The sequence below is a fragment of the Coregonus clupeaformis genome, unplaced genomic scaffold (assembly GCF_020615455.1).
Source record: "Coregonus clupeaformis isolate EN_2021a unplaced genomic scaffold, ASM2061545v1 scaf0059, whole genome shotgun sequence".
Classification (NCBI taxonomy): domain Eukaryota; kingdom Metazoa; phylum Chordata; class Actinopteri; order Salmoniformes; family Salmonidae; genus Coregonus; species Coregonus clupeaformis.
The window spans coordinates 707,501-735,462 of NW_025533514.1; the positions used below are offsets into that span (position 1 = coordinate 707,501).

Below are 27,962 nucleotides of genomic sequence, written 5' to 3' on the forward strand. Positions count from 1 at the left end.
TCACTCAGCTCAAGAGCTACTCTATACCTTCACATAAGAGTACATTTGTAGTAAAATAGTATTAAAATCTGTTCATATCTACTCAGTCTGCTAGCCTTCAACAGGGGTTGAGCTAACACAAGCGTCAGGTTCACTGAACACATGAATGAACACATTAACATATCAAAACCAGCTGACTTACTGGAATGGATCATGGTTGTGTGTCGGTGAGTCTGTAACCTCTCTCTTCTCCTTTCTGTCACTCTATTGCTCTGTCACTCTATCGCTCTGTCACTCTGTCGCTTCATCGCTCTGTCGCTTCTCCTTGCCAGGATCATTTATGAGAGTCGGTAGTGACTCATGGTTCCAAATAGAACAGACAGAAGAGAGAGAGAGAGAGAGGAAGTGAGAGAATCGGAGGAGGATGGAGAGAGAGAGAGAGGAAGTGAAGGTGACGTAGGCTAACCACAGCAGGGTTTACCAACCACACACACACACACGCTGTAGTGGTGCAGGTTGATGCCAAGAGTGTGCAAAGCTGTCATCAAAGGCAAGGGGTGGCTATTTTGAAGAATCTCAAATCTCAAATCTATTTTGATTTGTTTAACACTTTTTTGGTTACTACATGATTCCATATGTGTTATTTCATAGTTTTGATGTCTTCACTATTATTCTACAATGCAGAAAATTTTAAAAATAAAGAAAAAACCTTGAATGAGTAGGTGTTCTACAACTTTTGACCGGTAGTGTACAGTTGAAGTCGGAAGTTTACATACACCTTAGCCAAATACATTTAAACTCAGTTTTTCACAATTCCTGATATTTAATCCTAGTAACAATTCCCTATCTTAGGTCAGTTAGGATCACCACTTTATTTTAAGAATGTGAAATGTCAGAATAATAGTAGAGAGAATTATTTATTTCAGCTTTTATTTATTTCATCACATTCCCAGTGGGTCAGAAGTTTACATACAATCAATTAGTATTTGGTAGCATTGCCTTTAAATTGTTTAGCTTGGGTCAAACGTTTCGGGTAGCCTTCCACAAGCTTCCCACAATAAGTTGGGTGAATTTTTGCCCATTCCTCCTGACAGAGCTGGTGTAACTGAGTCAGGTTTGTAGGCCTCCTTGCTCGCACATGCTTTTTCAGTTCTGCCCACACATGTTCTATAGGATTGAGGTCAGGGCTTTGTGATGGCCACTCCAATACCTTGACTTTGTTGTCCTTAAGCCATTTTGCCGCAACTTTGGAAGTATGCTTGGAGTCATTGTCCATTTGGAAGACCCATTTGCAACCAAACTTTAACTTCCTGACTGATGTCTTGAGATGTTGCATTAATATATCCACATAATTTTCCTTCCTCATGATGCCATCTATTTTGTGAAGTGCACCAGTCCCTCCTGCAGCAAAGCACCCCCACAACATGATGCTGCCACCCCGTGCTTCACGGTTGGGATGGTGTTCTTCGGCTTGCAAGGCACCCCCTTTTTCCTCCAAACATAACAATGGTCATTATGGCCAAACAGTTCTATTTTGGTTTCATCAGACCAGAGGACATTTCTCCAAAAAGTATGATCTTTGTCCCCATGTGCAGTTGCAAACCGTAGTCTGGCATTTTTATGACGGTTTTGGAGCAGTGGCTTCTTCCTTGCTGAGCGGCCTTTCAGGTTATGTCGATATAGGACTCGTTTTACTGTGGATATAGATATTTTTGTACCTGTTTCCTCCAGCATCTTCACAAGGTCCTTTGCTGTTGTTCTGGGATTGATTTGCACTTTTCGCACCAAAGTACGTTCATCTCTAGGAGACAGAACGCGTCTCCTTCCTGAGTGGTATGACGGCTGCGTGGTCCCATGGTGTTTGTGGTCCTCTGTAGCTCAGCTGGTAGAGCACGGCGCTTGTAACGCCAAGGTAGTGGGTTCGATCCCCGGGACCACCCATACACAAAAATGTATGCACGCATGACTGTAAGTCGCTTTGGATAAAAGCGTCTGCTAAATGGCATATAATTAATTTATAATGATAATTTATACTTGCGTACTATTGTTTGTACAGATGAACGTGGTACCATTAGGCGTTTGGAAATTGCTCCCAAGGATGAACCAAACTTGTGGAGGTCTACAACTTTCTTTCTGAGGTCTTGGCTGATTTCTTTTGATTTTCCCATGATGTCAAGCAAAGAGGCACTGAGTTTGAAGGTAGGCCTTGAGATACATCCACAGGTACACCTCCAATTCACTCAAAGATGTAAATTAGCCTATCAGAAGCTTCTAAAGTCATGACATCATTTTCTGGAATTTTCCAAGCTGTTTAATGGCACAGTCAACTTAGTGTATGTAAACTTCTGACCCACTGGAATTGTGATACAGTGAATTATAAGTGAATTAATCTGTCTGTAAACAATTGTTGGAAAAATTACTTGTGTCATGCACAAAGTAGATGTCCTAAACGACTTGCCAAAACTATTGTTTGTTAACAAAAAATGTGTGGAGTGGTTGAAAAACGAGTTTTAATGACTCTAACCTAAGTGTATGTAAACTTCCGACTTCAACTGTAGATATAAATTGATCCCATCCTTGCTATAGAGTCCTACACCGCTGTAGGTTACTTCCTTATTATTGCCAAGCAACAGCAGCTCTGTCAGTCAGTGGGCTTCCTGGTTCTGCTGGCGACAATGTGACATTCAGTAAGTCAGAAGAATAGCAGCTCATACATTCACTGTCAGAAGAAAAGGTAAGGAACCTTTCCTTTATGATATTTGAAATGTAGGCTACAACTAATCGCATTTTATGCTAATTCTCGCTTTTCGGGAAAACTGCGGGTTAAAGAACTTGCTACTTTCTCTCAGTACAGTAAACGAGATGTCAACACAACAGAGCAATGTTTGGCTGAGTTGAGAGAAGAGATATGTAGCCTGCCTACCTACCGGGTTTATTTACGGCGTGTACCTGTCTGTCTAGAAGGGAAGGGAACGGAGTAGCCAATGGAGATCTATTTAATGCCCATCATAGAGATAGATGGAGGACTAGTCACGGATATAACACGTTTTAGTGGACACTGGCATTGAGGACGACCACCATTTTAAATAGTCAACTGGGTGGGGATTCCAATCAGCCTACTCTAACATGGAGATGGTCTCAATGGCGCCACCCAGTCTTAATGGCACAGATACAAAGATGAGTCCTCTCTCTATCTCTATGATGTCAATAGAGAAATCACCACTGTGGCAGGTGTGGTGTGGTGCATGCATTAGTGGTGTGCGGGTCAGCTGTTTGTTCACCCGCACACCACCCGCAATTGCTAATAACCCCATCCGCATCGGCCAGACTATATATGTGATCAAGTGGAAATCTGAGGCCCGCACCCAACCCTAACCCGCAAATATAGAAATTGTGCTATAGTCTACAGTCAAAGACTGCATAACGATTTTTGGACAGAGGGTGCAGGATTTAGTTTTGCCTGATTTAGATATGTTCCTGCTTATAATTTCCGACATTTTGGTAGGCTATTTGTTAGTCAATTTGTCTATAATTAAATACATGCAGCTTCTCTTCTGTCATTATATGTTGCCGTAGAAGACGAAATAAACCCTTGATCAACAGAATAATGCAATAGATCGATAGAATGAATGCTTAAATCTAGTTGACATCGGTAAAGTTTTCTCTGACATCTTTCGCGGAGCAAAGATGTTTAGAGACTGGGGAGAAAATACGATAAAGCAAAACCAAATGGGAAAGATTTTCTGTGCAAAATGTCCAAATGACATAAGTTTGACTGGTTGTAAGGAAAAAGAAAGTTTTGAAAATGACCCAACGTGTTTCTGATAAGATATCAGTTTGGCATCTATGCATATTTTCTGTGGTTGAAATACTATCAGCTTTTATGATGCTTTTATGATGAAGACAGCACCTCTACAGATCGTATCTAACTGAGCATTGCGTTCTCTTAAGATGCAGAAATAAATAAATCATATTTCTCCACTCCTGTTCCCAAGTCCAAATTTGGCCTACATTTGGTGTATCATTATACTGCAAGAAATGCTTAATTCTAAAGGAGTTATTATAAAGGCTATAGTAACTAGTATTACTAGAGAACGTTGGTTATGTACTTATTACCCCAGAATGTCCGTTATTCCAGAGGATGATTCGGATGGGATACGTTTCTTTCCAAACTGCCCCCTGTAATTCTATTTTTTTTGGTGTATGTTTTCATTTATTTTTGCTTTTGTTAATATATATTTTTGTTGAGTGTATTTTTAAAAAATTTGTTTAGAGGGTAGATCAGCTTTAATAGTGCAGATAGTTTGTAGATTCATTCAATGTAATTGTCTGCATCATTTCCAATCCCCCATATATATTTTTGTATATACAGTACCAGTCAAAAGTTTGGACACACCTACTCATTCCAGGGTTTTTCTTTATTTGTACTATTTTCTACATTGTAGAATAATAGTGAAGACATCAAAACTATGAAATAACACATATGGAATCATGTAGTAACGCAAAAAGTGTTTAACAAATCAAAATATATTTTATATTTGAGATTCTTTGCCTTTGCCTTTGCCTTTGCCTTGATGACAGCTTTGCACACTCTTGGCATTCTCTTTTCCAACAGTCTTGAAGGAGTTCCCACATATGCTGAGCACTTGTTGGCTGCTTTTCCTTCACTCTGCGGTCCAACTCATCCCAAACCACCTCAATTGGGTTGAGGTCAGGTGATTGTGGAGGCCAGGTCATCTGATGCAGCACTCCATCACTCTCCTTCTTGGTAAAATAGCCCTTAAACAGCCTGGAGGTGTGTTGGGTCATTGTCCTGTTGAAAAACAAATGATAGTCCCACTAAGCCCAAACCAGATGGGATGGTGTATCGCTGCAGAATGCTGTGGTAGCCATGCTGGTTAAGTGTGCCTTGAATTCTAAATAAATCACAGACAGTGTCACCAGCAAAGCACCTCCACACCATCACACCTCCTCCTCCATGCTTCACGGTGGGAACCACACATGCGGAGATAATCAGTTCACCTACTCTGCGTCTCACAAAGACACAGCAGTTGGAACCAAAAATCAAAAATTTGGACTCATCAGACCAAAGGACACATTTCCACCAGTCTAATGTCCATTGCTCGTGTTTCTTGGCCTAAGCAAGTCTCTTCTTATTATTGGTGTCCTTTAGTAGTGGTTTCTTTGCAGCAATTCGACCATGAAGGCCTGATTCACACAGTCCTCTGAGTAGTTGATGTTGAGATGTGTCTGTTACTTGAACTCTGTGAAGCATTTATGAGGCTGGTAACTCTAATGAACTTATCCTCTGCAGCAGAGATAACTCTGGGTCTTCCATTCCTGTGACAGTCCTCATGAGAGCCAGTTTCATCATAGCGCTTGATGGTTTTTGCGACTGCACTTGAAGAAAAGTTCAAAGTTCTAGAAATGTTCCGTATTGACTGACCTTCATGTCTTAAAGTAATGATGGACTGTCGTTTCTCTTTGCTTATTTGAGCTGTTCTTGCCATAATATGGACTTGGTCTTTCACCAAATAGGGCTATCTTCTGTATACCACCCCTACCTTGTCACAACACAACGGATTGGCTGAAATGCATTAAGAAGGAAAGAAATTCCACAAATTAACTTTTAACAATGCACACCTGGTAATTGAAATGTGTTATTTCATAGTTTTGATATCTTCACTATTATTCTACAATGAAGAAAATAGTAAAAATAAAGAAAAACCCTTGAATGAGTGTGTGCCCAGTCTTTTGACTGGTACTGTATAGGCTATGTGCAGCACATCAATCAATTTACCATCAGTTATTATTTTCTTCAGGGGCGCAACTTTCGTTTTAGAAGTGGGGGGGACATCTTTTTATTTATATATACATTTTCTTTAGTCGGATAAACCATCAAAACAGCCTACCCGACCGCTCGGAGGCGTACGCATTGGTCTTAAAGCACACTGTTGCCTCGTTTTGTATCACATTCCACATGATAAAACTGGGGGGACAAAATGCTATTTCAGAATGTGGGGGGGGGGACATGTCCCCAGTGAAAGTTGCGCCCCTGGTTTTCTTACTCAAACTGCAAGCAGCACCTGTAAAACTCAGACATTTCTCTCAAAGCACAGGGATGTCAATTCGCACGGGACTAGTATCAGCAGAGGACTTTGGAGTTTGCCAAAAAAACAGTAGGTTATTCTGGTTAGTCAAAGTCTAGATCTCAGTTTCCATTTAACCCATCTAAATGGGCTACAGTTTCCTTGACGTGCCATAGGCCTATTTTTAGTCCCGTCTTGTGACTGTCGAATTTGTATAGCGCCTCACAATCATCACACCTTTCTGGCCCTCCCTTCTCTTTATCTTCAACTCTCCTTTTGCAGCTTTTATCTTATTGAATTAAACTTCGACAATGTCCCTTTTTGCCTCCGTATATTGATGTAAACTTGCTAGTTCCCAAAAGCATTATTTGGCGATTGTCTGTGTAGGCAATTTGGCACGCGTACAGTTAGTCCCTAAAGTTTAGGTTTATGCGCTAATGATAGCCTAAAATAATGACAGAAAAACCTCAATGTAGACTATAGATATAAATTGCACAGCAATGATACATTTAAGGTATTGTTTCTCTTTATTCAATACGCCTGCCACACACCCGCCTTTCAGCAACACAATATTTAATTACCATTAACCCGTCCCCCGCAGATATAACCACGGTTTCTTCGGATTGTGAGTCTAGCATGCATGTCTTATCACATGGTGAGTCGCCTACTGCCTATGTCCGCATATAAATCATGTTTTATTTGATCAGCGTTAACCACAAACACAAAGTACACTAAACAACAATAGACTAGCCAGTAACTTATATAAAGTAGTAGCATGCCTTTAGACTAGCCTGTAACTTGACTATATAAAGTAGTAGCATGCCTTTAGACTAGCCTGTAACTTATATAAAGTGGTAGCATGCCTTTAGACTAGCCTGTAACTTGACTATATAAAGTAGTAGCATGCCTTTAGACTAGCCTGTAACTTGACTATATAAAGTAGTAGCATGCATTTAGACTAGCCTGTAACTTGACTATATAAAGTAGTAGCATGCCTTTAGACTAGCCTGTAATTTATATAAAGTGGTAGCATGCCTTTAGACTAGCCTGTAACTTATATAAAGTGGTAGCATGCCTTTAGACTAGCCTGTAACTTATATAAAGTGGTAGCATGCCTTTAGACTAGCCATTAACTTATATAAAGTGGTAGCATGCCTTTAGACTAGCCTGTAACTTCACTATATAAAGTACTAGCATGCCTTTAGACTAGCCTGTAACTTGACTATATAAAGTAGTAGCATGCCTTTAGACTAGCCTGTAACTTCACTATATAAAGTACTAGCATGCCTTTAGACTAGCCTGTAACTTGACTATATAAAGTAGTAGCATGCCTTTAGACTAGCCTGTAACTTATATAAAGTAGTAGCATGCCTTTAGACTAGCCTGTAACTTGACTATATAAAGTAGTAGCATGCCTTTAGACTAGCCTGTAACTTGACTATATAAAGTGGTAGCATGCCTTTAGACTAGCCTGTAACTTGACTATATAAAGTAGTAGCATGCCTTTAAACTAGCCTGTAACTTGACTATATAAAGTAGTAGCATGCCTTTAGACTAGCCTGTAACTTATATAAAGTGGTAGCATGCCTTTAGACTAGCCTGTAACTTGACTATATAAAGTGGTAGCATGCCTTTAGACTAGCCTGTAACTTGACTATATAAAGTAGTTGCATGCCTTTAGACTAGCCTGTAACTTGACTATATAAAGTGGTAGCATGCCTTTAGACTCGCCTGTAACTTGACTATATAAAGTAGAAGCATGCCTTTAGACTCGCCTGTAACTTATATAAAGTGGTAGCATGCCTTTAGACTCGCCTGTAACTTGACTATATAAAGTGGTAGCATGCCTTTAGACTAGCCTGTAACTATCTGATTACTTCATAGCATATATATCAAATCAAATCAAATGTATTTTGTCACATGCGCCGAATACAACAGGTGTCATAAGCGTCCGTGAAATGCGGTGGGCGAAGTCAAACGCAGGACACAGAGCTTACTGGAAACGTACTTTACTAGAAAGTAAACTGAGTACAAACAACCTCCACACAGGGAGGAAAATAACACTAACGACTGCCGATGACGAAAACATAATCACACACAACACACAGTGAACGACAGAGGGTTAAATAGGGAAGACAATACAACATAATGGGAAACAGGTGTAGACAATCAAGACCCAACAAGTCAAACACAGAAACATAGATCGGTAGCAGCTAGTACTCCGGGGACGACGAACGCCGAAGCCTGCCCGAGCAAGGAGGAGGGGCAGCCTCGGCTGAATCCGTGACAACAGGTGTAGACCTTACTGTGAAATGCTTACTTACAAGCCCTTAACCAACAATGCAGTTCAAGAAATAGAGTTAAGAAAATATTTACTAAATAAACTAAAGTAAAAAATAAAAAATAAAATAACACAAAAAATATCACATAACAATAACCAGGCTATATACAGGGGGAACCGGTACCGAGTCAATGTGCGGGGGTACAGGTTAGTCCAGGTAATAACCAGGCTATATACAGGGGGAACCGGTACCGAGTCAATGGGCTGGGGTACAGGTTAGTCCATGTAATAACCAGGCTATATACAGGGGGAACTGGTACCGAGTCAATGGGCTGGGGTACAGGTTAGTCCATGTAATAACCAGGCTATATACAGGGGGAACCGGTACCGAGTCAATGGGCTGGGGTACAGGTTAGTCCATGTAATAACCAGGCTATATACAGGGGGAACCGGTACCGAGTCAATGTGCGGGTGTACAGGTTAGTCCATGTAATAACCAGGCTATATACAGGGGGTACCGGTACCGAGTCAATGTGCGGGGGTACAGGTTAGTCCAGGATTTTCTGGATTTTTTTTCTCATTTTGTCTGTCATAGTTGACGTGTACCTATGATGAAAATTACAGGCCTCTCTCATCTTTTTAAGTGGGAGAACTTGCACAATTGGTGGCTGACTAAATACTTTTTTCCCCACTGTAGGTGAGACAACCTCATATCACAGTCCTATATCCATTATGTCTCTGTCAGACTGCTCCTATATCCTTTATGTCTCTATCAGACTGCTCCTATATCCTATATGTCTCTCTATCTGACTTCTCCTATATCCTTTATGTCTCTCTATCAGACTGCTCCTATATCCATTATGTCTCTATCAGACTGCTCCTATATCCTATATGTCTCTCTATCTGACTTCTCCTATATCCTTTATGTCTCTATCAGACTGCTCCTATATCCTTTATGTCTCTATCAGACTGCTCCTATATCCTTTATGTCTCTATCAGACTGCTCCTATATCCTTTATGTCTCTATCAGACTGCTCCTATATCCTTTATGTCTCTATCAGACTGGTCCTATATCCATTATGTCTCTATCAGACTGCTCCTATATCCTTTATGTCTCTCTATCAGACTGCTCCTATATCCTTTATGTCTCTCTATCTGACTTCTCCTATATCCTTTATGTCTCTATCAGACTGCTCCTATATCCTTTATGTCTCTATCAGACTGCTCCTATATCCTTTATGTCTCTATCAGACTGCTCCTATATCCTTTATGTCTCTATCAGACTGCTCCTATATCCTTTATGTCTCTATCATACTGCTCCTATATCCATTATGTCTCTATCAGACTGCTCCTATATCCTTTATGTCTCTATCAGACTGCTCCTATATCCTTTATGTCTCTCTATCAGACTGCTCCTATATCCTTTATGTATCTATCAGACTGCTCTTATATCCTTTATGTCTCTATCAGACTGCTCCTATATCCTTTATGTCTCTATCAGACTGCTCCTATATCCTTTATGTCTCTATCAGACTGCTCCTATATCCTTTATGTCTCTATCAGACTGCTCCTATATCCATTATGTCTCTATCAGACTGCTCCTATATCCTTTATGTCTCTATCAGACTGCTCCTATATCCTTTATGTCTCTCTATCTGACTTCTCCTATATCCTTTGTCTCTCTATCAGACTGCTGCTATATCCTTTATGTCTCTCTATCAGACTGCTCCTATATCCGTTATGTCTCTATCAGACTGCTCCTATATCCTTTATGTCTCTATCAGACTGCTCCTATATCCTTTATGTCTCTCTATCAGACTGCTCCTATATCCTTTATGTCTCTATCAGACTGCTCCTATATCCTTTATGTCTCTATCAGACTGCTCCTATATCCTTTATGTCTCTCTATCAGACTGCTCCTATATCCTTTATGTCTCTCTATCAGACTGCTCCTATATCCTTTATGTCTCTCTATCAGACTGCTGCTATATCCTTTATGTCTCTCAATCAGACTGCTCCTATATCCTTTATGTCTCTATCAGACTGCTCCTATATCCATTATGTCTCTATCAGACTGCTCCTATATCCTTTATGTCTCTCTATCAGACTGCTCCTATATCCATTATGTCTCTCTATCAGACTGCTCCTATATCCTTTATGTCTCTCTATCAGACTGCTCCTATATCCTTTATGTCTCTCTATCAGACTGCTCCTATATCCTTTATGTCTCTATCAGACTGCTCCTATATCCTTTATGTCTCTCTATCAGACTGCTCCTATATCCTTTATGTCTCTCTATCAGACTGCTCCTATATCCTTTATGTCTCTCTATCAGACTGCTCCTATATCCTTTATGTCTATCAGACTGCTCCTATATCCTTTATGTCTCTCTATCAGACTGCTCCTATATCCATTATGTCTCTCTATCAGACTGCTCCTATATCCTTTATGTCTCTATCAGACTGCTCCTATATCCTTTATGTCTCTCTATCAGACTGCTCCTATATCCTTTATGTCTCTCTATCAGACTGCTCCTATATCCTTTATGTCTCTATCTGACTTCTCCTATATCCATTATGTCTCTATCAGACTGCTCCTATATCCTTTATGTCTCTCTATCAGACTGCTCCTATATCCTTTATGTCTCTCTATCAGACTGCTCCTATATCCTTTATGTCTCTCTATCAGACTGCTCCTATATCCTTTATGTCTCTCTATCAGACTGCTCCTATATCCTTTATGTCTCTATCAGACTGCTCCTATATCCTTTATGTCTCTCTATCAGACTGCTCCTATATCCTTTATGTCTCTCTATCAGACTGCTCCTATATCCTTTATGTCTCTATCAGACTGCTCCTATATCCTTTATGTCTCTATCAGACTGCTCCTATATCCTTTATGTCTCTCTATCAGACTGCTCCTATATCCTTTATGTCTCTATCAGACTGCTCCTATATCCTTTATGTCTCTATCAGACTGCTCCTATATCCTTTATGTCTCTCTATCAGACTGCTCCTATATCCTTTATGTCTCTCTATCAGACTGCTCCTATATCCTTTATGTCTCTATCAGACTGCTCCTATATCCTTTATGTCTCTATCAGACTGCTCCTATATCCTTTATGTCTCTCTATCAGACTGCTCCTATATCCTTTATGTCTCTCTCAGACTGCTCCTATATCCTTCATGTCTCTCTATCAGACTGCTCCTATATCCATTATGTCTCTCTATCAGACTGCTCCTATATCCTTTATGTCTCTATCAGACTGCTCCTATATCCTTTATGTCTCTCTATCAGACTACTCCTATATCCTTTATGTCTCTCTATCAGACTGCTGCTATATCCTTTATGTCTCTCTATCAGACTGCTCCTATATCCGTTATGTCTCTATCAGACTGCTCCTATATCCTTTATGTCTCTCTATCAGACTGCTCCTATATCCTTTATGTCTCTCTATCAGACTGCTCCTATATCCTTTATGTCTCTATCAGACTGCTCCTATATCCTTTATGTCTCTATCAGACTGCTCCTATATCCTTTATGTCTCTCTATCAGACTGCTCCTATATCCTTTATGTCTCTCTATCAGACTGCTCCTATATCCTTTATGTCTCTCTATCAGACTGCTCCTATATCCTTTATGTCTCTCTATCAGACTGCTCCTATATCCTTTATGTCTCTATCAGACTGCTCCTATATCCTTTATGTCTCTCTATCAGACTGCTCCTATATCCTTTATGTCTCTATCAGACTGCTCCTATATCCTTTATGTCTCTCTATCAGACTACTCCTATATCTTTATGTATCTCTATCAGACTGCTCCTATATCCTTTATGTCTCTATCAGACTGCTCCTGCATTGCATTCTTGTCACGATTTAACTGGATATGAACCCAAATGCAGACAACTACACCGAGCCAGAGAAGGTTTAACAGGTTTATTACAAAGTTCAATTGTCCAGGTTTCCAAAAATAGGGGAAGAGCAAGTCCAGGTCTACAGGGAGGGTAACAGATCCAGGTTCTGAGCAGGAGTGGTACCGTAACGTCCTAGTGTCCGTGGTGAGTCCAAAAGGGAGGTCCAGTAGTGGAAAGCAGGATGCTGGTGGCAGGAGTGAAGCGGAGGCAGGAGTCAGGTTCCAATAATCTGTGGCACAGGAGAAAAGTAAATAGAACAGGCCAAAAACACAAAGCGCGAAAACAAGCAGGTTGAATCAGCAGCGAGACTAACATGGTCGTCTTGACTATGATCTGACGATGAGTGGCAAGTTTGACCGGGTCTTTAAGGCTGAGGTGATTATGGTGAATGAGCTGCAGCTGGAACCCTGACTCCCGCACACCAGACTTCACTCCTGCAATCAAGGACAGACAGAGGGGAGGGAGAGAGCAGAGAGAGACAGACAGAGGGGAGGGAGAGAGCAGAGAGAGACAGACAGAGGGGAGGGAGAGAGCAGAGAGAGACAGACAGAGGGGAGGGAGAGAGCAGAGAGAGACAGACAGAGGGGAGGGAGAGAGCAGAGAGAGACAGACAGAGGGGAGGGAGAGAGCAGAGAGAGACAGACAGAGGGGAGGGGGAGAGCAGAGAGAGACAGACAGAGGGGGAGGGAGAGAGCAGAGAGAGACAGACAGAGGGGAGGGAGAGAGCAGAGAGAGACAGACAGAGGGGGAGGGGGAGAGCAGAGAGAGACAGACAGAGGGGAGGGAGAGAGCAGAGAGAGACAGACAGAGGGGAGGGAGAGAGCAGAGAGAGACAGACAGAGGGGAGGGAGAGAGCAGAGAGAGACAGACAGAGGGGAGGGAGAGAGCAGAGAGAGACAGACAGAGGGGAGGGAGAGAGCAGAGAGAGACAGACAGAGGGGAGGGAGAGAGCAGAGAGAGACAGACAGAGGGGAGGGAGAGAGCAGAGAGAGACAGACAGAGGGGAGGGAGAGAGCAGAGAGAGACAGACAGAGGGGAGGGAGAGAGCAGAGAGAGACAGACAGAGGGGAGGGAGAGAGCAGAGAGAGACAGACAGAGGGGAGGGAGAGAGCAGAGAGAGACAGACAGAGGGGAGGGAGAGAGCAGAGAGAGACAGACAGAGGGGAGGGAGAGAGCAGAGAGAGACAGACAGAGGGGAGGGAGAGAGCAGAGAGAGACAGACAGAGGGGAGGGAGAGAGCAGAGAGAGACAGACAGAGGGGAGGGAGAGAGCAGAGAGAGACAGACAGAGGGGAGGGAGAGAGCAGAGAGAGACAGACAGAGGGGAGGGAGAGAGCAGAGAGAGACAGACAGAGGGGAGGGAGAGAGCAGAGAGAGACAGACAGAGGGGGAGGGAGAGAGCAGAGAGAGACAGACAGAGGGAGGGAGAGAGCAGAGAGAGACAGACAGAGGGGAGGGAGAGAGCAGAGAGAGACAGACAGAGGGGAGGGAGAGAGCAGAGAGAGACAGACAGAGGGGAGGGAGAGAGCAGAGAGAGACAGACAGAGGGGAGGGAGAGAGCAGAGAGAGAGCTACCTAGCAGCAGTAGGCCTAACAGTTCTCTTAAGATGCAGAAATAAATAAATCATATTTCTCCACTCCTGTTCCCAAGTCCAAATTTGGCCTACATTTGGTGTATCATTATACTGCAAGAAATGCTTAATTCTAAAGGAGTTATTATAAAGGCTATAGTAACTAGTATTACTAGAGAACGTTGGTTATGTACTTATTACCCCAGAATGTCCGTTATTCCAGAGGATGATTCGGATGGGATACGTTTCTTTCCAAACTGCCCCCTGTAATTCTATTTTTTTTGGTGTATGTTTTCATTTATTTTTGCTTTTGTTAATATATATTTTTGTTGAGTGTATTTTTAAAAAATTTGTTTAGAGGGTAGATCAGCTTTAATAGTGCAGATAGTTTGTAGATTCATTCAATGTAATTGTCTGCATCATTTCCAATCCCCTATATATATTTTTTGTATATACAGTACCAGTCAAAAGTTTGGACACACCTACTCATTCCAGGGTTTTTCTTTATTTGTACTATTTTCTACATTGTAGAATAATAGTGAAGACATCAAAACTATGAAATAACACATATGGAATCATGTAGTAACGCAAAAAGTGTTTAACAAATCAAAATATATTTTATATTTGAGATTCTTTGCCTTTGCCTTTGCCTTTGCCTTGATGACAGCTTTGCACACTCTTGGCATTCTCTTTTCCAACAGTCTTGAAGGAGTTCCCACATATGCTGAGCACTTGTTGGCTGCTTTTCCTTCACTCTGCGGTCCAACTCATCCCAAACCACCTCAATTGGGTTGAGGTCAGGTGATTGTGGAGGCCAGGTCATCTGATGCAGCACTCCATCACTCTCCTTCTTGGTAAAATAGCCCTTAAACAGCCTGGAGGTGTGTTGGGTCATTGTCCTGTTGAAAAACAAATGATAGTCCCACTAAGCCCAAACCAGATGGGATGGCCTATCGCTGCAGAATGCTGTGGTAGCCATGCTGGTTAAGTGTGCCTTGAATTCTAAATAAATCACAGACAGTGTCACCAGCAAAGCACCTCCACACCATCACACCTCCTCCTCCATGCTTCACGGTGGGAACCACACATGCGGAGATAATCCGTTCACCTACTCTGCGTCTCACAAAGACACAGCGATTGGAACCAAAAATCTAAAATTTGGACTCATCAGACCAAAGGACAGATTTCCACCGGTCTAATGTCCATTGCTCATGTTTCCTGGCCCAAGCAGGTCTCTTGTTATTATTGGTGTCCTTTAGTAGTGGTTTCTTTGCAGCAATTTGACCATGAAGGCCTGATTCACACAGTCCTCTGAGTAGTTGATGTTGAGATGTGTCTGTTACTTGAACTCTGTGAAGGCTGGTAACTCTAATGAACTTATCCTCTGCAGCAGAGATAACTCTGGGTCTTCCATTCCTGTGACGGTCCTCATGAGAGCCAGTTTCATCATAGCGCTTGATGGTTTTTGCGACTGCACTTGAAGAAACGTTCAAAGTTCTAGAAATGTTCCGTATTGACTGACCTTCATGTCTTAAAGTAATGATGGACTGTCGTTTCTCTTTGCTTATTTGAGCTGTTCTTGCCATAATATGGACTTGGTCTTTTACCAAATAGGGCTATCTTCTGTATACCACCCCTACCTTGTCACAACACAACGGATTGGCTGAAATGCATTAAGAAGGAAAGAAATTCCACAAATTAACTTTTAACAATGCACACCTGGTAATTGAAATGTGTTATTTCATAGTTTTGATATCTTCACTATTATTCTACAATGAAGAAAATAGTAAAAATAAAGAAAAACCCTTGAATGAGTGTGTGCCCAGTCTTTTGACTGGTACTGTATAGGCTATGTGCAGCACATCAATCAATTTACCATCAGTTATTATTTTCTTCAGGGGCGCAACTTTCGTTTTAGAAGTGGGGGGGACATCTTTTTATTTATATATACATTTTCTTTAGTCGGATAAACCATCAAAACAGCCTACCCGACCGCTCGGAGGCGTACGCATTGGTCTTAAAGCACACTGTTGCCTCGTTTTGTATCACATTCCACATGATAAAACTGGGGGGGGGGGACAAAAATGCTATTTCAGAATGTGGGGGGGGGGGACATGTCCCCAGTGAAAGTTGCGCCCCTGGTTTTCTTACTCAAACTGCAAGCAGCACCTGTAAAACTCAGACATTTCTCTCAAAGCACAGGGATGTCAATTCGCACGGGACTAGTATCAGCAGAGGACTTTGGAGTTTGCCAAAAAAACAGTAGGTTATTCTGGTTAGTCAAAGTCTAGATCTCAGTTTCCATTTAACCCATCTAAATGGGCTACAGTTTCCTTGACGTGCCATAGGCCTATTTTTAGTCCCGTCTTGTGACTGTCGAATTTGTATAGCGCCTCACAATCATCACACCTTTCTGGCCCCTCCTCCTCTTTATCTCCAGCTCTCCTTTCGCAGCTTTTATCTTATTGAATTAAACTTTGACAATCTCCTTTTTGCCTCCGTATATTGATGTAAACTTGCCAGTTCCCAAAAGCATTATTTGGCGATTGTCTGTGTAGGCAATTTGGCACGCGTACAGTTAGTCCCTAAAGTTTAGGTTTATGCGCTAATGATAGCCTAAAATAATGACAGAAAAACCTCAATGGAGACTATAGATATAAATTGCACAACAATGATACATTTAAGGTATTGTTTCTCTTTATTCAATACGCCTGCCACACACCCGCCTTTCAGCAACACAATATTTAATTACCATTAACCCGTCCCCCGCAGATATAACCACGGTTTCTTCGGATTGTGAGTCTAGCATGCATGTCTTATCACATGGTGAGTCGCCTACTGCCTATGTCCGCATATAAAGCATGTTTTATTTGATCAGCGTTAACCACAAACACAAAGTACACTAAACAACAATAGACTAGCCAGTAACTTATATAAAGTAGTAGCATGCCTTTAGACTAGCCTGTAACTTGACTATATAAAGTAGTAGCATGCCTTTAGACTAGCCTGTAACTTATATAAAGTGGTAGCATGCCTTTAGACTAGCCAGTAACTTGACTATATAAAGTAGTAGCATGCCTTTAGACTAGCCTGTAACTTGACTATATAAAGTAGTAGCATGCATTTAGACTAGCCTGTAACTTGACTATATAAAGTAGTAGCATGCCTTTAGACTAGCCTGTAATTTATATAAAGTGGTAGCATGCCTTTAGACTAGCCTGTAACTTATATAAAGTGGTAGCATGCCTTTAGACTAGCCTGTAACTTATATAAAGTGGTAGCATGCCTTTAGACTAGCCATTAACTTATATAAAGTGGTAGCATGCCTTTAGACTAGCCTGTAACTTCACTATATAAAGTACTAGCATGCCTTTAGACTAGCCTGTAACTTGACTATATAAAGTAGTAGCATGCCTTTAGACTAGCCTGTAACTTCACTATATAAAGTACTAGCATGCCTTTAGACTAGCCTGTAACTTGACTATATAAAGTAGTAGCATGCCTTTAGACTAGCCTGTAACATATATAAAGTGGTAGCATGCCTTTAGACTAGCCTGTAACTTGACTATATAAAGTAGTAGCATGCCTTTAGACTAGCCTGTAACTTGACTATATAAAGTGGTAGCATGCCTTTAGACTAGCCTGTAACTTGACTATATAAAGTAGTAGCATGCCTTTAAACTAGCCTGTAACTTGACTATATAAAGTAGTAGCATGCCTTTAGACTAGCCTGTAACTTATATAAAGTGGTAGCATGCCTTTAGACTAGCCATTAACTTATATAAAGTGGTAGCATGCCTTTAGACTAGCCTGTAACTTCACTATATAAAGTAGTAGCATGCCTTTAGACTAGCCTGTAACTTGACTATATAAAGTAGTAGCATGCCTTTAGACTAGCCTGTAACTTGACTATATAAAGTGGTAGCATGCCTTTAGACTAGCCTGTAACTTATATAAAGTGGTAGCATGCCTTTAGACTAGCCTGTAACTTATATAAAGTGGTAGCATGCCTTTAGACTAGCCATTAACTTATATAAAGTGGTAGCATGCCTTTAGACTAGCCTGTAACTTCACTATATAAAGTACTAGCATGCCTTTAGACTAGCCTGTAACTTGACTATATAAAGTAGTAGCATGCCTTTAGACTAGCCTGTAACTTCACTATATAAAGTACTAGCATGCCTTTAGACTAGCCTGTAACTTGACTATATAAAGTAGTAGCATGCCTTTAGACTAGTCTGTAACTTATATAAAGTGGTAGCATGCCTTTAGACTAGCCTGTAACTTGACTATATAAAGTAGTAGCATGCCTTTAGACTAGCCTGTAACTTGACTATATAAAGTGGTAGCATGCCTTTAGACTAGCCTGTAACTTGACTATATAAAGTAGTAGCATGCCTTTAAACTAGCCTGTAACTTGACTATATAAAGTAGTAACATGCCTTTAGACTAGCCTGTAACTTATATAAAGTGGTAGCATGCCTTTAGACTAGCCATTAACTTATATAAAGTGGTAGCATGCCTTTAGACTAGCCTGTAACTTCACTATATAAAGTAGTAGCATGCCTTTAGACTAGCCTGTAACTTGACTATATAAAGTAGTAGCATGCCTTTAGACTAGCCTGTAACTTGACTATATAAAGTGGTAGCATGCCTTTAGACTAGCCTGTAACTTATATAAAGTAGTAGCATGCCTTTAGACTAGCCTGTAACTTATATAAAGTGGTAGCATGCCTTTAGACTAGCCTGTAACTTGACTATATAAAGTGGTAGCATGCCTTTAGACTAGCCTGTAACTTCACTATATAAAGTAGTAGCATGCCTTTAGACTAGCCTGTAACTTATATAAAGTACTAGCATGCCTTTAGACTAGCCTGTAACTTCACTATATAAAGTACTAGCATGCCTTTAGACTAGCCTGTAACTTCACTATATAAAGTACTAGCATGCCTTTAGACTAGCCTGTAACTTATATAAAGTGGTAGCATGCCTTTAGACTAGCCTGTAACTTGACTATATAAAGTAGTAGCATGCCTTTAGACTAGCCTGTAACTTGACTATATAAAGTGGTAGCATGCCTTTAGACTAGCCTGTAACTTATATAAAGTAGTAGCATGCCTTTAGACTAGCATGTAACTTATATAAAGTGGTAGCATGCCTTTAGACTAGCCTGTAACTTGACTATATAAAGTAGTTGCATGCCTTTAGACTAGCCTGTAACTTGACTATATAAAGTGGTAGCATGCCTTTAGACTCGCCTGTAACTTGACTATATAAAGTGGTAGCATGTCTTTAGACTAGCCTGTAACTATCTGATTACTTCATAGCATATATATCAAATCAAATCAAATGTATTTTGTCACATGCGCCGAATACAACAGGTGTCATAAGCGTCCGTGAAATGCGGTGGGCGAAGTCAAACGCAGGGACACAGAGCTTACTGGAAACGTACTTTACTAGAAAGTAAACTGAGTACAAACAACCTCCACACAGGGAGGAAAATAACACTAACGACTGCCGATGACGAAAACATAATCACACACAACACACAGTGAACGACAGAGGGTTAAATAGGGAAGACAATACAACATAATGGGAAACAGGTGTAGACAATCAAGACCCAACAAGTCAAACACAGAAACATAGATCGGTAGCAGCTAGTACTCCGGGGACGACGAACGCCGAAGCCTGCCCGAGCAAGGAGGAGGGGCAGCCTCGGCTGAATCCGTGACAACAGGTGTAGACCTTACTGTGAAATGCTTACTTACAAGCCCTTAACCAACAATGCAGTTCAAGAAATAGAGTTAAGAAAATATTTACTAAATAAACTAAAGTAAAAAATAAAAAATAAAATAACACAAAAAATATCACATAACAATAACCAGGCTATATACAGGGGGAACCGGTACCGAGTCAATGTGCGGGGGTACAGGTTAGTCCAGGTAATAACCAGGCTATATACAGGGGGAACCGGTACCGAGTCAATGGGCTGGGGTACAGGTTAGTCCATGTAATAACCAGGCTATATACAGGGGGAACTGGTACCGAGTCAATGGGCTGGGGTACAGGTTAGTCCATGTAATAACCAGGCTATATACAGGGGGAACCGGTACCGAGTCAATGGGCTGGGGTACAGGTTAGTCCATGTAATAACCAGGCTATATACAGGGGGAACCGGTACCGAGTCAATGTGCGGGTGTACAGGTTAGTCCAGGTAATAACCAGGCTATATACAGGGGGTACCGGTACCGAGTCAATGTGCGGGGGTACAGGTTAGTCCAGGATTTTCTGGATTTTTTTTCTCATTTTGTCTGTCATAGTTGACGTGTACCTATGATGAAAATTACAGGCCTCTCTCATCTTTTTAAGTGGGAGAACTTGCACAATTGGTGGCTGACTAAATACTTTTTTTCCCCACTGTAGGTGAGACAACCTCATATCACAGTCCTATATCCATTATGTCTCTGTCAGACTGCTCCTATATCCTTTATGTCTCTCTATCAGACTGCTCCTATATCCTTTATGTCTCTCTATCAGACTGCTCCTATATCCATTATGTCTCTATCAGACTGCTCCTATATCCTATATGTCTCTCTATCTGACTTCTCCTATATCCTTTATGTCTCTATCAGACTGCTCCTATATCCTTTATGTCTCTCTATCAGACTGCTCCTATATCCTTTATGTCTCTCTATCTGACTTCTCCTATATCCTTTATGTCTCTATCAGACTGCTCCTTTATCCTTTATGTCTCTCTATCAGACTGGTCCTATATCCTTTATGTCTCTATCAGACTGCTCCTATATCCTTTATGTCTCTATCAGACTGCTCCTATATCCTTTATGTCTCTCTATCAGACTGCTCCTATATCCTTTATGTCTCTATCAGACTGCTCCTATATCCTTTATGTCTCTATCAGACTGCTCCTATATCCTTTATGTCTCTCTATCAGACTGCTCCTATATCCTTTATGTCTCTATCAGACTGCTCCTATATCCTTTATGTCTCTATCAGACTGCTCCTATATCCTTTATGTCGCTATCAGACTGCTCCTATATCCTTTATGTCTCTCTATCAGACTACTCCTATATCCTTTATGTCTCTATCAGACTGCTCCTATATCCTTTGTCTCTCTATCAGACTACTCCTATATCTTAATGTATCTCTATCAGACTGCTCCTATATCCTTTATGTCTCTATCAGACTGCTCCTGCATTGCGTTCTTGTCACGATTTAACTGGATATGAACCCAAATGCAGACAACTACACCGAGCCAGAGAAGGTTTAACAGGTTTATTACAAAGTTCAATTGTCCAGGTTTCCAAAAATAGGGGAAGAGCAAGTCCAGGTCTACAGGGAGGGTAACAGATCCAGGTTCTGAGCAGGAGTGGTACCGTAACGTCCTAGTGTCCGTGGAGAGTCCAAAAGGGAGGTCCGGTAGTGGGGAGCAGGATGGTGGTGGCAGGAGTGAAGCGGAGGCAGGAGTCAGGTTCCAATAATCTGTGGCACAGGAGAAATATAAATAGAACAGGCCAAAAACACAAAGCGCGAAAACAAGCAGGTTGAATCAGCAGCGAGACTAACATGGTCGTCTTGACTATGATCTGACGATGAGTGGCAAGTTTGACCGGGTCTTTAAGGCTGAGGTGATTATGGTGAATGAGCTGCAGCTGGAACCCTGACTCCCGCACACCAGACTTCACTCCTGCAATCAAGGACAGACAGAGGGGAGGGAGAGAGCAGAGAGAGACAGACAGAGGGGAGGGAGAGAGCAGAGAGAGACAGACAGAGGGGAGGGAGAGAGCAGACAGAGAGGAGACAGAGGGACAGAGAGAGGAGGCAGAGAGAGACAGACAGAGGGGGAGAGAGCAGAGAGAGACAGACAGAGGGGAGGGAGAGAGCAGAGAGAGACAGACAGAGGGGAGGGAGAGAGCAGAGAGAGACAGACAGAGGGGAGGGAGAGAGCAGAGAGAGACAGACAGAGGAGGGAGAGAGCAGAGAGAGACAGACAGAGGGGGAGGGAGAGAGCAGAGAGAGACAGACAGAGGGAGGGAGAGAGCAGAGAGAGACAGACAGAGGGGAGGGAGAGAGCAGAGAGAGACAGACAGAGGGGAGGGAGAGAGCAGAGAGAGACAGACAGAGGGGAGGGAGAGAGCAGAGAGAGACAGACAGAGGAGGGAGGAGAGAGCAGAGAGAGACAGAGACAGAGGGAGGAGGAGAGAGAGAGACAGACAGAGGGAGGGAGAGAGCAGAGAGAGACAGACAGAGGGGAGGGAGAGAGCAGAGAGAGACAGACAGAGGGGAGGGAGAGAGCAGAGAGAGACAGACAGAGGGGAGGGAGAGAGCAGAGAGAGACAGACAGAGGGAGGGAGAGAGCAGAGAGAGACAGACAGAGGGGGAGGGAGAGAGCAGAGAGAGACAGACAGAGGGGAGGGAGAGAGCAGAGAGAGACAGACAGAGGGGAGGGAGAGAGCAGAGAGAGACAGACAGAGGGGAGGGAGAGAGCAGAGAGAGACAGACAGAGGGGGAGGGAGAGAGCAGAGAGAGACAGACAGAGGGGAGGGAGAGAGCAGAGAGAGACAGACAGAGGGGAGGGAGAGAGCAGAGAGAGACAGACAGAGGGGAGGGAGAGAGCAGAGAGAGACAGACAGAGGGGAGGGAGAGAGCAGAGAGAGACAGACAGAGGGAGGGAGAGAGCAGAGAGAGACAGACAGAGGGGAGGGAGAGAGCAGAGAGAGACAGACAGAGGGGAGGGAGAGAGCAGAGAGAGACAGACAGAGGGGAGGGAGAGAGCAGAGAGAGACAGACAGAGGGGAGGGAGAGAGCAGAGAGAGACAGACAGAGGGGAGGGAGAGAGCAGAGAGAGACAGACAGAGGGGAGGGAGAGAGCAGAGAGAGACAGACAGAGGGGAGGGAGAGAGCAGAGAGAGACAGACAGAGGGGAGGGAGAGAGCAGAGAGAGACAGACAGAGGGGAGGGAGAGAGCAGAGAGAGACAGACAGAGGGAGGGAGAGAGCAGAGAGAGACAGACAGAGGGGAGGGAGAGAGCAGAGAGAGACAGACAGAGGGGAGGGAGAGAGCAGAGAGAGACAGACAGAGGGGGAGGGAGAGAGCAGAGAGAGACAGACAGAGGGGAGGGAGAGAGCAGAGAGAGACAGACAGAGGGAGGGAGAGAGCAGAGAGAGACAGACAGAGGGGAGGGAGAGAGCAGAGAGAGACAGACAGAGGGGAGGGAGAGAGCAGAGAGAGACAGACAGAGGGGAGGGAGAGAGCAGAGAGAGACAGACAGAGGGGAGGGAGAGAGCAGAGAGAGACAGACAGAGGGAGGGAGAGAGCAGAGAGAGACAGACAGAGGGAGGGAGAGAGCGAGAGAGAGACAGACAGAGGGGAGGGAGAGAGCAGAGAGAGACAGACAGAGGGGAGGGAGAGAGCAGAGAGAGACAGACAGAGGGGAGGGAGAGAGCAGAGAGAGACAGACAGAGGGGAGGGAGAGAGCAGAGAGAGACAGACAGAGGGGGAGGAGAGAGCAGAGAGAGACAGACAGAGGGGAGGGAGAGAGCAGAGAGAGACAGACAGAGGGGAGGGGGAGAGAGCAGAGAGAGACAGACAGAGGGGAGGGAGAGAGCAGAGAGAGACAGACAGAGGGGAGGGAGAGAGCAGAGAGAGACAGACAGAGGGGAGGGAGAGAGCAGAGAGAGACAGACAGAGGGGAGGGAGAGAGCAGAGAGAGACAGACAGAGGGGAGGGAGAGAGCAGAGAGAGACAGACAGAGGGAGGAGAGCAGAGAGAGACAGACAGAGGGGAGAGAGAGAGAACCAGAGGGGAGGAGAGCAGAGAGAGACAGACAGAGGGAGGAGAGCAGAGAGAGACAGACAGAGGGGAGGGAGAGAGCAGAGAGAGACAGACAGAGGGAGGGAGAGAGCAGAGAGAGACAGACAGAGGGGAGGGAGAGAGCAGAGAGAGACAGACAGAGGGGAGGGAGAGAGCAGAGAGAGACAGACAGAGGGGAGGGAGAGAGCAGAGAGAGACAGACAGAGGGGAGGGAGAGAGCAGAGAGAGACAGACAGAGGGGAGGGGGAGAGCAGAGAGAGACAGACAGAGGGGAGGGAGAGAGCAGAGAGAGACAGACAGAGGGGAGGGAGAGCGAGAGAGAGACAGACAGAGGGGAGGGAGAGAGCAGAGAGAGACAGACAGAGGGAGGGAGAGAGCAGAGAGAGACAGACAGAGGGGAGGGAGAGAGCAGAGAGAGACAGACAGAGGGGAGGGAGAGAGCAGAGAGAGACAGACAGAGGGGAGGGAGAGAGCAGAGAGAGACAGACAGAGGGGAGGGAGAGAGCAGAGAGAGACAGACAGAGGGAGGGAGAGAGCAGAGAGAGACAGACAGAGGGGAGGGAGAGAGCAGAGAGAGACAGACAGAGGGGAGGGAGAGAGCAGAGAGAGACAGACAGAGGGGAGGGGAGAGAGCAGAGAGAGACAGACAGAGGGGAGGGAGAGAGCAGAGAGAGACAGACAGAGGGGAGGGAGAGAGCAGAGAGAGACAGACAGAGGGGAGGGAGAGAGCAGAGAGAGACAGACAGAGGGAGGAGAGAGCAGAGAGACAGACAGAGGAGGGAGAGCAGAGAGAGACAGACAGAGGGAGGGAGAGAGCAGAGAGAGACAGACAGAGGGGAGGGAGAGAGCAGAGAGAGACAGACAGAGGGGAGGGAGAGAGCAGAGAGAGACAGACAGAGGGGGAGGAGAGAGCAGAGAGAGACAGACAGAGGGGAGGGAGAGAGCAGAGAGAGACAGACAGAGGGGGAGGAGAGAGCAGAGAGAGACAGACAGAGGGGAGGGAGAGAGCAGAGAGAGACAGACAGAGGGGAGGGAGAGAGCAGAGAGAGACAGACAGAGGGGGAGGAGAGAGCAGAGAGAGACAGACAGAGGGGAGGGAGAGAGCAGAGAGAGACAGACAGAGGGGAGGGAGAGAGCAGAGAGAGACAGACAGAGGGAGGGAGAGAGCAGAGAGAGACAGACAGAGGGGAGGAGAGAGCAGAGAGAGACAGACAGAGGGGAGGGAGAGAGCAGAGAGAGACAGACAGAGGGGAGGGAGAGAGCAGAGAGAGACAGACAGAGGGGGAGGGAGAGAGCAGAGAGAGACAGACAGAGGGGAGGGAGAGAGCAGAGAGAGACAGACAGAGGGGAGGGAGAGAGCAGAGAGAGACAGACAGAGGGAGGGAGAGAGCAGAGAGAGACAGACAGAGGGAGGGAGAGAGCAGAGAGAGACAGACAGAGGGGGAGGGAGAGAGCAGAGAGAGACAGACAGAGGGGAGGGAGAGAGCAGAGAGAGACAGACAGAGGGGAGGGAGAGAGCAGAGAGAGACAGACAGAGGGGAGGGAGAGAGCAGAGAGAGACAGACAGAGGGAGGGAGAGAGCAGAGAGAGACAGACAGAGGGAGGGAGAGAGCAGAGAGAGACAGACAGAGGGAGGGAGAGAGCAGAGAGAGACAGACAGAGGGGGGGGAGAGAGCAGAGAGAGACAGACAGAGGGAGGGAGAGAGCAGAGAGAGAGACAGACAGAGGGGAGGGAGAGAGCAGAGAGAGACAGACAGAGGGGAGGGAGAGAGCAGAGAGAGACAGACAGAGGGGAGGGAGAGAGCAGAGAGAGACAGACAGAGGGGAGGGAGAGAGCAGAGAGAGACAGACAGAGGGGAGGGAGAGAGCAGAGAGAGACAGACAGAGGGGAGGGAGAGAGCAGAGAGAGACAGACAGAGGGGAGGGAGAGAGCAGAGAGAGACAGACAGAGGGGAGGGAGAGAGCAGAGAGAGACAGACAGAGGGGAGGGAGAGAGCAGAGAGAGACAGACAGAGGGGAGGGAGAGAGCAGAGAGAGACAGACAGAGGGGAGGAGAGAGCAGAGAGAGACAGACAGAGGGGAGGGAGAGAGCAGAGAGAGACAGACAGAGGGGAGGGAGAGAGCAGAGAGAGACAGACAGAGGGAGGGAGAGAGCAGAGAGAGACAGACAGAGGGGAGGGAGAGAGCAGAGAGAGACAGACAGAGGGGAGGGAGAGAGAGCAGAGAGAGACAGACAGAGGGGAGGGAGAGAGCAGAGAGAGACAGACAGAGGGAGGGAGAGAGCAGAGAGAGACAGACAGAGGGGGAGGGAGAGAGCAGAGAGAGACAGACAGAGGGGGAGGAGAGAGCAGAGAGAGACAGACAGAGGGGAGGGAGAGAGCAGAGAGAGACAGACAGAGGGGAGGGAGAGAGCAGAGAGAGACAGACAGAGGGAGGGAGAGAGCAGAGAGAGACAGACAGAGGGGAGGGAGAGAGCAGAGAGAGACAGACAGAGGGGGGAGAGAGCAGAGAGAGACAGACAGAGGGGAGGGAGAGAGCAGAGAGAGACAGACAGAGGGGAGGGAGAGAGCAGAGAGAGACAGACAGAGGGGGAGGGAGAGAGCAGAGAGAGACAGACAGAGGGGGAGGGAGAGAGCAGAGAGAGACAGACAGAGGGGAGGGAGAGAGCAGAGAGAGACAGACAGAGGGGAGGGGGAGAGCAGAGAGAGACAGACAGAGGGAGGGGGAGAGCAGAGAGAGACAGACAGAGGGGAGGGGAGAGCAGAGAGAGACAGACAGAGGGGGAGGGGGAGAGCAGAGAGAGACAGACAGAGGGGAGGGAGAGAGCAGAGAGAGACAGACAGAGGGGAGGGAGAGAGCAGAGAGAGACAGACAGAGGGGGAGGGAGAGAGCAGAGAGAGACAGACAGAGGGGGGGGAGAGAGCAGAGAGAGACAGACAGAGGGAGGGAGAGAGCAGAGAGAGACAGACAGAGGGGAGGGAGAGAGCAGAGAGAGACAGACAGAGGGAGGGAGAGCAGAGAGAGACAGACAGAGGGGAGGGAGAGAGCAGAGAGAGACAGACAGAGGGGAGGGAGAGAGCAGAGAGAGACAGACAGAGGGGGAGGGGGAGAGCAGAGAGAGACAGACAGAGGGGAGGGGGAGAGCAGAGAGAGACAGACAGAGGGGGAGGGAGAGAGCAGAGAGAGACAGACAGAGGGGAGGGGGAGAGCAGAGAGAGACAGACAGAGGGGAGGGAGAGAGCAGAGAGAGACAGACAGAGGGAGGGGAGAGCAGAGAGAGACAGACAGAGGGAGGGAGAGAGAGCAGAGAGAGACAGACAGAGGGGAGGGAGAGAGCAGAGAGAGACAGACAGAGGGGAGGGAGAGAGCAGAGAGAGACAGACAGAGGGGAGGGAGAGAGCAGAGAGAGACAGACAGAGGGGAGGGAGAGAGCAGAGAGAGACAGACAGAGGGGAGGGAGAGAGCAGAGAGAGACAGACAGAGGGCGGGGGAGAGCAGAGAGAGACAGACAGAGGGGAGGGAGAGAGCAGAGAGAGACAGACAGAGGGGAGGGAGAGAGCAGAGAGAGAGACAGACAGAGGGGAAGGAGAGAGCAGAGAGAGACAGACAGAGGGGAGGGAGAGAGCAGAGAGAGACAGACAGAGGGGAGGGAGAGAGCAGAGAGAGACAGACAGAGGGGAGGGAGAGAGCAGAGAGAGAGCTACCTAGCAGCAGTAGGCCTAACAGTTCTCTTAAGATGCAGAAATAAATAAATCATATTTCTCCACTCCTGTTCCCAAGTCCAAATTTGGCCTACATTTGGTGTATCATTATATACTGCAAGAAATGCTTAATTCTAAAGGAGTTATTATAAAGGCTATAGTAACTAGTATTACTAGAGAACGTTGGTTATGTACTTATTACCCCAGAATGTCCGTTATTCCAGAGGATGATTCGGATGGGATACGTTTCTTTCAAACTGCCCCCCTGTAATTCTATTTTTTTTGGTGTATGTTTTCATTTATTTTTGCTTTTGTTAATATATATTTTTGTTGAGTGTATTTAAAAAAAAATTTGTTTAGAGGGTAGATCAGCTTTAATAGTGCAGATAGTTTGTAGATTCATTCAATGTAATTGTCTGCATCATTTCCAATCCCCTATATATATTTTTTGTATATACAGTACCAGTCAAAAGTTTGGACACACCTACTCATTCCAGGGTTTTTCTTTATTTGTACTATTTTCTACATTGTAGAATAATAGTGAAGACATCAAAACTATGAAATAACACATATGGAATCATGTAGTAACGCAAAAAGT

At 44.9% G+C, this 27,962-nt stretch overlaps 2 protein-coding genes across 5 annotated transcripts in view; one reads left to right on the forward strand and one right to left on the reverse strand.

The window, feature by feature from the left end:
• The window catches only part of txk (TXK tyrosine kinase), a 38,117-nt gene extending 37,826 nt beyond the window's left edge, over positions 1 to 291 (reverse strand). The window contains exon 1 of the mRNA XM_041882298.2: positions 182 to 291. Within this exon, the coding sequence (XP_041738232.1) occupies positions 182 to 194 (13 nt within the window). The 5' untranslated portion in view covers positions 195 to 291. The remainder of the gene's footprint in view (positions 1 to 181) is intronic.
• Positions 292 to 2,639: 2,348 nt separating this feature from the next.
• Positions 2,640 to 27,962, forward strand: part of LOC121570998 (tyrosine-protein kinase Tec-like) — a 209,398-nt gene continuing 184,075 nt past the window's right edge. For 3 of the 4 annotated variants that reach the window (XR_006658154.1, XM_045212874.1, XM_045212875.1), the window contains exon 1: positions 2,640 to 2,713. The gene's annotated coding sequence lies outside the window, so the exon portion shown is untranslated. The remainder of the gene's footprint in view (positions 2,714 to 27,962) is intronic. The other variant, XM_045212876.1, reaches the window with a different exon arrangement.